The 11,659-nt window shown below is 49.8% G+C and overlaps 1 protein-coding gene across 1 annotated transcript; it reads left to right on the top strand.

The window, feature by feature from the left end:
• Positions 1-181: 181 nt before the first annotated feature.
• Positions 182-3,234, top strand: LOC136506836 (uncharacterized). The gene is made up of 2 exons (XM_066501746.1): positions 182-1,502; positions 2,840-3,234. The coding sequence occupies exons 1-2, from the start codon at positions 182-184 to the stop codon at positions 3,232-3,234; spliced, it is 1,716 nt and encodes a 571-aa protein (XP_066357843.1).
• Positions 3,235-11,659: the final 8,425 nt, after the last annotated feature.

Genomic DNA, 11,659 nt, shown 5'->3' with positions numbered 1-11,659 from the left:
CGCCGCCGCAGCGAACACTCGCCGGCCTCCATCTCTCCTCAAGATCGCGTCGCCCGACGTCTTCGTCTTCATCGCGCCGAGATCGCGCCGCCCTGACGCGCCGAGATCGAGCCGCCTCGACGTCTTCGTCTTCGCGCCTTCCACGTGATCGCGTGGTCACCGAGACGTCGTCCTCCTCTCGATGGCTGAAACCGAGGCCGACCGTAAGGCCCGCGAGGAGCGCGAGCAGCGTGCACGCGACGCCGCGGAGGCTAACCGTGCTGCGGCTCTCGACGCATACGAGGCGAAACACGCCGCCGTCCACGCCGCCGCCATCGCCGTCCTCAACATCAAGGTCCTCGTGCCCTTGGTTTTGGATCGCGCCGCCGACAACTACACCCGGTGGCGATCCATGTTCCTCACCGTCTTGGGCAAGTACGCCCTCACGGATCACGTCCTCTCCGACGTCGCCAACGTCGATCGCTCGGCATGGGTGCAGATGGACTGCACCGTGCTCACGTGGATCTACTGCACGATCCACGCCGACCTCCTGCAATCGACGATGAACCGCAAGCCCACCGCTCGCAGCACCTGGACATACCTCGAGCATGAGTTTCTCGGCCAGCGCGAATCGCGTGCCCTACTGCTCTCGGCGGAGTTCTGTAACGCGAGACAAGGCTCGGCCTCCATCACCGACTTCTGCCGCCGTCTCGAGACGATGGCGGCGACCCTCCGCGACTACGGCGATCCGATCGGAGACCGCACCATGGTCTTCACTCTACTCCGCGGCCTCAACGGCAAGTTCCGGCCCATGGTCTCCAACCTCAAGATACGGCAGCCCTTCCCCACCTTCGAGGAGGCTCGCACACTTCTTCTACTCGAGGAGATCGACATCGACGACATCGCCGCTGGAGAGGCGGCCGGGGTCTCCGATCCGCCGGCCTCCTCCGCGCCCACTGCCCTCGTCGCCACCCCCCGGTCCTCCAACGGGCGCGGCGGCTATGGCCCCGGCGGCCAAAGTGGCTCTGGCCAGGGCGCTGGCCATGGTCAGCCCGGCCACGGCCAGGGCGGCTACGGCGGCCACGGCCAGGGCGGTTCCGGTGGTCAGGGCGGCTCCCAGCGTTCCGGCCGCCGCCGCGGCGGGCGTGGCCATAACCAGCAGCAGCAGCAGGCTGGCGGCCCTCGGCCACCGGCGTCGTTCTACAACCCTTGGGCGGGTCACGTTCAGTTCTGGCTATGTCCACCGAACGGTTCCGGGACGCCATTTTGCCCTCCTCCGGCTGCCTTCACTGCGCAGCAGCAGTACACGCCGCAGCCGTACGCCTTCAGCCCTCCTCCGGGCTTCGGCTATGGCGCGGCACCACCACCACAGCAGCAGCAGCAGCCCTGGACGCCCTTGCAGGGCATGTCTTGGGACCCGTCCGCCCTCGTCAGTAACTTCAACACCATGACGCTGACGCCCCCTCCATCGGGCGAATGGTATGATGATTCCGGTGCCGGTGCTCACATGGTCAACAACGCTGGTATACTTTCCACTCTTCACCCTCCATCGTCATCCAGCCCTTCATCTATCATTGTTGGTAACGGAGCTTCGCTTCCCGTTACATCCATTGGGTCTCACTCTTTTTGCAACGCACGTCGTCCTCTAGTTCTTTCTAATGTTTTAGTGTCACCTCACATTATTAAGAACTTGATTTCCGTACGTCGTTTCACTACTGACAACAATTGTTTCATTGAGTTTGACCCATTTGGCCTTTCTGTGAAGGACCTTCAGACACGGAGCGTGATCGCCAGGTGCAATAGCACGGGTGACATTTACCCGTTCTTCCCGACACCATCCAGTGCCACTGCTGCCCTCGCCACCGCCACGTCATCCAACACTCTTTGGCATCGTCGCCTTGGTCATCTCGGACACGCGGCTTTATCTAAGCTTATTAGTTCCAATGCTATTTCTTGTAATAATAAGCACACTACCGACCATGTTTGTCATGCCTGTCAGCTAGGTCGCCACGTGCGCCTACCCTTTAGTGTGTCAAACTCGCATGCAAATCGTCCTTTTCATTTAATCCATTGTGATCTTTGGACGTCTCCAGTTGTCAGTGTGTCTGGCTATAAATACTACTTAGTCATTCTTGATGATTGTACTCACTACACCTGGACTTTTCCTTTGCGCCTAAAATCTGATACTTTTGGTGTCATTTCTAACTTCTTTTCCTATGTGCGCACACAGTTTGACTCCATCATCAAGGCAGTTTAGTGCGACAACGGCCGCGAGTTTGATCACTCCTCGGCCCGCACGTTCTTCCTCACTCATGGAGTTGACCTTCGAATGTCGTGCCCATACACCTCCCAACAGAACGGACGTGTTGAACGCACTCCTCGCACTGTGAACAACATCGTGCGTCCCTTCTGTTCTAGGCCAGTCTTCCTCCTGTTTATTGGGCTGACTCACTCCACACCGCCACTTATCTTCTTAATCGTCACCCAACTAAAACTTTAGACGGCCACACACCTCATTTTGCTCTTCATGGCACACACCCATCCTATGATCACCTTCGAGTTTTTGGTTGTGCCTGTTATCCCAACCTTACCTCCACAGCTCCCCACAAATTATCGCCTCGCTCCTCCCTGTGTGTCTTCCTAGGGTACTCATCCGATCATAAGGGGTATCGATGTCTCGATCTTCACTCCAACAGGATCATCGTCTCTCATCATGTCGTCTTTGATGAGACGTTGTTTCCTTTCTCCGAGATGTCATCCACTCCCCCGGACCCTAACACACTTGCTTTCTTGGACGATGCTGATGATTACTCTTCGCCTATTTGGCCTAGAGCTGTGCCTGCATGTACTCGTCTTCCAGGTGGCATGGACGCCGCCCCAGGGACACCAGCTGTCGTTCCTGGTGTTTCGGCCAGTGGCTCGCACCACACAGGCGGCCACAGCCAGCCCAGCCTGGGCGGCTCCTCTGCTGGCAGCGCCAGCAGCCTGGCTGGCCACGGTGGCCCCGAGCAGGCCAGCCCCGGCAGCTCCAGCGGCGGCCACGGTGGTCCCGAGCAGGCCGGTCATGGTAGCTCCAGTGGCGCTTCTCCAGCCGGTCCTGACGGTGCTGCTGCACCTACGGACTCCTCGTCGCAGGTTGTTGCCAGCGGCACCGGACGGACTATCGGCCGCACCACCGCTACGGTTCCGGAGGCAATCGTTCTTGTCACAAACGCGCATAGCATGCGCACCCGTGGCAAGGATGGTTTTCGGTGACCTGTGGATCGCCTCAACCTCCACACGACGGCTGCCGTCATCTCCCCAGTACCGTCGTCTGTCCGGACTGCTCTCTCGGACCCAGCCTGGCGTCTCGCCATGCAGGCTGAGTTTGACGCCCTGTTGAGCAACGACACCTGGACCCTGGTACCTCGCCCTCCTGGCGTTAACCTTGTCACCGGCAAGTGGGTGCTCCGTCATAAGTTCAAGTCTGATGGCTCTCTTGACCGCTACAAGGCTCGATGGGTGCTTCGCGGCTTTACACAGTGACCAGGCATTGACTATGATGAGACTTTCAGTCTAGTGGTCAAGCCAGCTACCATCAGGATGGTTCTCACTCTGGCACTATCTCGCTCCTGGCCGATTCATCAGCTTGATGTGAAGAATGCCTTCCTCCATGGCACCTTGAGCGAGATAGTCTACTGTGTTCAGCCGACTGGGTTTGTTGATCCTTCCAAGCCCAACCATGTCTGTCGCCTGAACAAGTCACTATATGGTCTGAAGCAGGCTCCTCGTGCGTGGCACAGTCGCTTCGCCTCTCACATCACCTCCCTTGGGTTTGTTGAGGCCAGATCCGACACGTCGCTGTTCATCTACTGTAGAGGTGCTGATATGGCTTTTCTCTTACTATATGTTGATGATATTGTGTTGACTGCATCCTCTGCAAGCTTTCTTCACCGCATCATCGCAACACTTCGCCGGGAGTTTTCGATGTCAGATATGGGGCCTCTTCACCATTTTCTGGGTGTCAGTGTTCAGCGCCGAGGTGACAGCTTATTTCTCTCTCAGCGACAGTACATGCTAGATATTCTAGAGCGAGCTGGTATGAGTCACTGCAAGCCGAGCAACACTCATGTGGACACACACTCCAAGCTCCCTACGGACGGTGTTTCTGTTGCAGATCCCAGCCAGTACCACAGTCTTGCTGGAGCTCTTCAGTATCTCACTTTTACCAGACCAGATATCGCATATGTTGTTCAGCAGGTCTGCTTATACATGCATGATCCTCGGGAGCCTCATCTCAGCGCTTTGAAGAGGATTCTCCGGTACCTTCATGGTACTTTGGATCTTGGCTTGCACCTTCACCGGACCTCTCCGGCTGATCTCACTGTCTACACCGATGCAGATTGGGCGGATTGTCCTGACACACGCAAATCCACCTCGGGTTATGCGGTGTTTCTCGGGGACAATCTCATCTCTTGGTCATCCAAGCGTCAGCCTACAGTGTCCCGGTCTAGTGCAGAGGCGGAATATCGAGCTGTCGCGAATGGAGTTGCAGAAGCTTGCTGGCTGCGCCAGCTCCTCATAGAGCTTCGCTACCCTCTTCGTCGTGCTACAGTTGTCTACTGTGATAATGTCAGCGCCGTTTACCTCTCCACCAACCCGGTTCAGCATCAGCGAACCAAGCATATTGAGATCGATTTGCACTTCGTCAGAGAGCGAGTCGCCCTCGGTGAAGTCCGCGTCCTGCATGTTCCCACTACGTCCCAGTACGCTGACATCTTCATCAAAGGTTTGCCGACGTCCGTCTTCACGGAGTTTAGGTCCAGTCTCAATGTTCGCGGTGCTCCCAGTTTAGACTGTGGGGGAGTGTTGGAATGTAATATGGCTTACATGGCAAGTGGGCATGTCCACAAGCCTATATATATGTATGACTCTCAATCACAGTAATATTCATTGATAATTCTCCTAATCTCTTTCTATCACAAATATAGTTTACCAGGCCAATGCTATTAACCAAATGAACTTGTTTAGAAGTTGCTTATTTTATCTTTTGTGAAACTCAGAAGGACCAAATGAGCCTTGGCTAACTTTCGTTTATGAAGGCCTACACACACACGCTCGCATCTATGAATGAACTCATACGCTGAAGCAGTTGGTGCAGGGTTCGGAGAGGATAAAGGGATGGGGTCTAACAATGATCTCGGCCTATCAGCAGAGTTTGGCAGGGGCAAGGAGAGTGGTGAGGCTGTCAAGATGGGTGGAAGATGCTCCAAGTGTTCAAAGAAGGGACATCAGGCTGCAGCGTGTGAGGCGGAGGTGTACTGTGTGATTTGTGACTCGCATGATCGCATGAATCACAGATGTCCTCTCCTCAAGGCGTCGAGGCCTGTGGCTCATGCTACGGGTTATGCTGTGATGGGTTTGGGATTCTATCATATCCCTCATCCACCATTGCCTAGGGTGAAGAAGGATTCCAAGATGGCTCGAGTGTCAGTGGTTGGGGGTACTTTGTTAGGCGACCAACTGATCATGCAGCTAAAGAGGGTTGTGCCGGTTAAATGGAATTGGGAGCTAAAGGATCTTGGAGAAGGTAAATTCCTTACCCAGTTCCCTTCCAAGACCGAACTACAATGTTCAATTACTTATGGTGGGGCTGATGCGAAGGGAGAGGGAGTGCCAGCTGGTACTCGGTTGCAGTTCGAGGAATGGCAAGAAAAGGAAGAAGGTTTTTTGTTGCCTAAGGTCTGGGTGAGGGTGAGGTGTATCAGACAGCCGCTGCGTGAGTTTCTTATTTTGTGGGCAATGGGGTCCCTGTTCGGTTCGACTCAAACAGTTGACATGGAGACCACACGAAAAAACAAGTTTGGTCGAATCTTGGTCGCTGTACTTGGTCCTAAGCTGATTCCGAGGAAGCTAGATGTAGTTATTGGTGACCACTATTTTGACTTGGAGTTCGAAGTTGAGAAGAGAGGTTTTGATGAGAATGGAGAGGAGGCTGACATTGAGTGGGATGGTGGAGAGGATGAGGGGGAAGGAGAGGGGAAGAAGCAGCGTCCGAACAGCGAAAACGGTCTTGATGATGACCAATCAAACGAGAGGACTAACAAGCGTCCAGCTAATAAGGGACACTTTTTGAGTGAAGATGAGTTTCTGGAGTTTCTTAATTGGAAGGCCAGCAAGGTGATCGAGGTAGCTGTGGATGAGGTTTTGGGGGATGCAGCCACAAAGGTGATGGAGGAGAAGGAGGGGTCCTGGGAGGGGGCTTCGGTGACACCTGATTTCACTGGTGTCCTCTCTACTAGGACGGAAGAAGAGGTGACACCTGATTTCACTGGTATCCTCTCTGCTGGGACGGAAGAAGAGGTGCAGGCGATGGAGGTGGAAGAGGGTGCAACTGTATCTCAGATGGAAGAGTTGGAGAAAGTTCCAGAGGTGGGTGCAGAGGTGGAAGGAAAGGGATGCTGCATGACGGTGGCCCAGGATGGTCTTGCTGATGAAAGTTGGTGGGTGCTGCGATGATTCCAGAGGTCGTGATCTCCCCAACTAGGATGAGTCCGCGACTGGCTGGTGTGGCGGCTGAACACACTCTGGTGCGGGCAGAGCGTTTGGTGCAGTCCAGGAATCTGGAGTGCAACAAAGGTAACAAATCCACAGACCCCTCTTGTTTTTCATCCATTTTAAAGGCTGTGGATAATCTGCGGATGTTAGGCTTAGGGGTGGGCAGTAATATTTGTAGTTCTTTTGAAATGAACGTCCAGAACTTAGTGGAAGGGGATTTAGTTTGTAGAGGGCCTGGTTCTATTGTGGGGACAGAGGAGGCGGAGTTTTCGGATGTTGATTCAGTTGAATCAGAGGGTTTTGAGAGGAAAGCACTAGAATTTTTGTGTGGGGATCTAATGGAAGAAATCTTCGACGATGACAGTTATCACCTAAGTAGTGATCTTAAAACCGTTCAAAGGAAGCCCGGCGCTAAGTCATCACGAAAGAGGGCTTCGAGAAAGATGAAGATAAGGATTAACAAGATTAGTGCGAAATGAGGGGAATTTTCTGGAATAGCAGAGGTCTGCGCGACTTGGCTAAAACCAAATTTCTGAGTAACACATCAAGGGAGCAGGGACTAGATTTCATTGCTCTCCTGGAAACCGGTAAAAAGGATTTCACACAAGCTAAGCTTGATAGGTACTGTGGGGGGAGGAATTTTGTGTGGCACTGGACTGAACCACATGGAAGGTCAGGAGGTATGCTACTAGGAGCGAATCTAGATGTTTGTGATGTTGGAAGTATCGAGGAGGGAGACTTCTTTATCAAGTTTCACCTCAGAAATAGAAGTGATGACTTTCACTGGTGCTTAGTAGCGGTCTATGGGGCAGCTCAACCAGAGTTTAAAGAGAAATTCCTAACTGAATTAGTACAGGCGTGCAGGAAAGTCTCTCTTCCTCTACTGGTTGGCGGAGACTTTAACATAATCAGAAATCCAAGTGAGAAAAACAATGATAACTACGATGGCCGATGGCCCTTTTTATTTAATGCCATCATAGATGGGTTAAATTTAAGGGAGATCGAGATGTCGGGAAGAAAATTCACTTGGGCCAATTCCAAAAATGTTCCAACTTACGAAAAATTAGATAGGGTACTAGCCAGCACAGAATGGGAGCAAAAATTCCCCCTAGTTACTGTTGATGCATTGAATAGGGAAATCTCTGACCACACTCCCCTTCTGCTTTGCACAGGCGAGAGGGTGCAAAGAAGTAGCCAACCTGAGTTCAAATTTGAACTTAGTTGGTTCCTTCAAAAGGATTTTTTTTGAGATGGTCACGAGGATTTGGAGAAGTGTAGATTATGGATCTACCCCAATAAAGAAATGGCAGAATAAGATTAGGAGGTTAAGGTAATTTTTGAGAGGATGGGCAAGAAATGTGAACGGAAATTTTAGAAAAGTAAAGGAGGAGCTGTTTCGGCTAGCTGGGGAACTGGATATAAAAGCAGAGTCCCATATATTGAGCCAGCAAGAGCTAGACCTGAAGCAAAGTGTGAACGAAAGAATCACACAATTGCTTCGGGAAGAAGAAATCAAGTGGTTCCAAAGAGCAAAGACTAAGGATATGCTAGAAGGGGACAACAATACTAAATATTTCCATATGGTGGCCAATGGAAAAAGAAGGAAAACAAGGATTTTTCAGCTTGAACAAGAAGGGAAAGTAATTGAAGGACAGGAAAACTTAAAAGTTTTCATAACAAAATATTATAAAGATTTGTTTGGGTCATCACAAAGAAATAACTTCTCTCTTGATGAATCACAAATAAATGATATACCTAGATTAATGAGAAAGAAAACAAATTGTTAATAGAAGAGTTTACAGAAAAAGAGGTAAGAGAAGCGATTTTTCAAATGAAACATAATAAGGCACCAGACCCTGACAGCTTCCCGGCAGAGTTTTACCAAGTTTTTTTGTCTCTCATTAAAGATGACTTAATGGCCATGTTTAGAGAGTTCCATGCTGGTAATTTACCTCTGTTCAATCTGAATTTTGGTACAATTACTCTGATTCCAAAGCAAAAGGAAGTCAAATAAATCCAGAAGTATAGGCCTATCTGTATGCTCAATGTGAGCTTCAAGATATTTACTAAGGTATTGGCTAGCAGGCTAATTGTTGTGGCAGACAAAGTAGTGAGACAGTCACAAACAACATTTATGCCGGGAAGAAACATTCTGGAAGGAGTTGTGATATTGCATGAGACAATTCATGAACTGCACAAAAAAAAAAGAAAAATGGGGTCATACTAAAATTGGACTTCGAAAAAGCTTATGATAAAGTCAACTGGTCCTTTGTGCAGCAGACTCTTAGGATGAAGGGTTTCTCACCTATTTGGTGCAATTGGATCGAAGAGGTTGTGAGTCGAGGAAGTGTGGGGATCAAAGTGAATGAGGAGGTCGGCCATAACTTCCAGACCAGAAAAGGACTGAGACAGGGGGACCCCCTCTCACCTACCCTTTTCAATTTGGTCGTGGACATGTTGGCTATCCTCGTTTCGAGAGCAAAAAGTTGTGGTCAGTTTAGAGGCTTGGTACCTAACCTAGTTGATGAGGGGTTGTCTATTCTGCAGTATGCAGATGATACGATTTTTTTTGGAAGATGATTTAGAGGAGGCTACAAATCTTAAACTGGTGCTGGTAGCCTTTGAAAAGTTGTCGGGCTTGAAAATCAACTTCCATAAGAGTGAACTGTTTTGTTTTGGGGCGGCTAAAGACCGGGGCAAGGAGTATGTGGAGCTTTTCGGTTGTGTAGAGGGAAGTTTTCCCTTCAGATACTTAGGGATCCCATTGCAGTATCGGAAACTTTCAAACAAACATTGGAGTTCAATAGAAGAGCGCTTCCAGAAGAAACTTAGTAGTTGGAAAGGGAAGCTTCTTTCCTCAGGGGGTAGATTAGTGTTGATTAACTCGGTCCTGTCTAGTCTACCGATGTTCATGATGTCGTTTTTTGTTATCCCTAAAGGGGTAAGAAAAAGACTGGATTACTATCAATCCAGGTTTTTCTGGCAATGTGATGAACACAAAAAGAAGTACAGGTTAGCAAAATGGAGTATACTCTGTAAACCAAGGTGCATGGGGGGACTCGGGATCTTAGATTTGGAAGTTCAGAACAAGTGTTTACTTAGTAAATGGCTGTTCAAATTTTTTAATGAAGATGGCTTATGGCAGGCGGTACTTAAAAAGAAATACATCAAAGACAAATGCCTGTCTCATATAGAAAAACGCCCCGGAGATTCACATTTCTGGTCAGGTTTGATGGAGGTGAAGGAATTGTTACTACAACAGGGAAGGTTCATGGTTAACGATGGTCACCAAACAAGATTTTGGGGAGATGTGTGGGTTGATCAGCAACCGCTAATGCGGCTGTTTCCGGATCTGTACAGGATAGTAAGGAAAAAAGGGGTTTCGGTAGCCAGCGTACTTAGTTCGACTCCGCTGAATGTCTCGTTCAGACGGGGAATAGTGGAGGAGAGACTGAAAGAGTGGCTTAAGCTAGTCTCGCTAGTGCTACCGGTAAATCTAAATAATGATAAAGATATCTTTATTTGGCATATAAAGAAAAATGGAATTTTTTCAACACAGTCGATGTATAGAGAGATCATGAAAAGGGAGAAACTGTTAGGAAAAGAGATGTTCTGGAAAGCAAAACTGCCATTGAAAATTAAAATTTTCCTTTGGTACTTAAAAAGAGGGGTAATTTTAACAAAAGATAATTTACTGAAGAGAAGATGGAAAGGTGATCCTAAATGTGATTTCTGTGGTTTGGATGAAAATATTCAACATCTTTTTTTTCAATTGTCGTGTGGCTAGATTTGTTTGGAATACGCTATTTATCACCTTTAACTTTCAACCACCAAAAAGTACTTCTCATATGTTTGGATCTTGGATAAGGAGATTTGCTCCAGGGCTAAGAAACCAAATAATAGTGGGAGTAGCGACTATTTGTTGGGTCTTATGGTTGAATAGAAATGATGCGGTGTTCCAAAAACTAGTTACTAATTCTCACTTGCAGGTAATCTTCAAGGGAACTTTTTGGATCAGGCAATGGTCACTACTGTCTAAAGAGGAAGAGGGAAGAGTGATGAAAGAGGGATGCAGACGTTTAGAAGGCGTGGCGCTACAACTTTTTGGTTCCAGTGAGTGGAAGAATCTAAAGAGGATAGGAGTTTAATGCCTGTGTGTTTTGATCTGCCTTCTCTTGAAGCTGGGAGTTTAGTGTTGTCTAGTTGGTGTTCAGTGGAGCTTTGGACATCTTGTTTTGTCACCTGTGTTTGTCAGGTTAGTCCAATTAGCAGAAACTTGTCAGGTTTGCCTGGTTGGGGTTCAGTGGACCTTTGGACATTTTGATTTGTTGCCTTCTGATGTAAGGTCACCTGTGTTTGTCAGGTTAGTCCGATTAGCGGAAACTTGGGCTTAGTCCCTTTCTTGTAAGTTTAAGCCATAAGCATTCACTGGTGAATGTGAAGGCTTACCTAATATGAACAGAGAGCTTGAAGAGACAACCAAAGCAAGCTTGCTGGGCTACATGCCTTTGTTCTCGGAAGGAGCTGCGGCCCGTTTCTTTCTCATCTTTCCACAAAATGAGGCCTACGATCATACTTCCTTGACTGGGTTCTTTCTATTTTATTTATTACAACTCGATTCAAAGTCAAAAGTACGTGTCTTGTCCGTTCCTATTTTGCCTCGCTCAGCTAGGATCCCTGTTTGGCAACAGAATTAAAAACTGGTTTTGCCCGGCACCCTAGTTTGACTCAGCAAGGTTTTCCTTGCCCGCATGGGCGAGCTGAATCCACCCTCTCGAGTGGGCAAGATTTGCTTGCTCTGTTTGGCGGTTCCGTCAAAGCAGTGGAAGGGGAAAAGAGAGAACATGACAAGACAAGAACCAAACAAATAGCTTTGATAATGCTTGACCACGGGCATCCACCCCATCCGAACGCCACGCGTCACTCCGCCTCGCTGCTCTCGCTCGTGCCGCTCACTCCCACCCGTGACGTGTGCCCCGACGCTTGCTCACTCCCATCGCCCGCCTCGCCCGTCGAGCGCCCCGCCTACACGGATTCGCCGCCTCCATCGCGCCTCCCCTCGAAATCGGCATCCCGCCTAGACTAGCGCCGCCTGCCGCGGCGCTGCGCCCATCCGCCTGCTGCAGCCACTGCCAAGGCCCGT

Source organism: Miscanthus floridulus, chromosome 15 (genome assembly GCF_019320115.1).
Source record: "Miscanthus floridulus cultivar M001 chromosome 15, ASM1932011v1, whole genome shotgun sequence".
Lineage (NCBI taxonomy): Eukaryota > Viridiplantae > Streptophyta > Magnoliopsida > Poales > Poaceae > Miscanthus > Miscanthus floridulus.
Note: the sequence above shows the minus strand (reverse complement) of the source record. Positions and strands in the feature narration are given on the sequence as shown.

Bases quoted from the DNA above. Each gene is read 5' to 3' on its own strand.
- LOC136506836 (XM_066501746.1), top strand. From the start codon at position 182: ATGGCTGAAACCGAGGCCGACCGTAAGGCCCGCGAGGAGCGCGAGCAG. The intron at 1,503-2,839 runs GTATACTTTCCA...CTCGTCTTCCAG, and splicing joins TCACATGGTCAACAACGCTG to GTGGCATGGACGCCGCCCCA.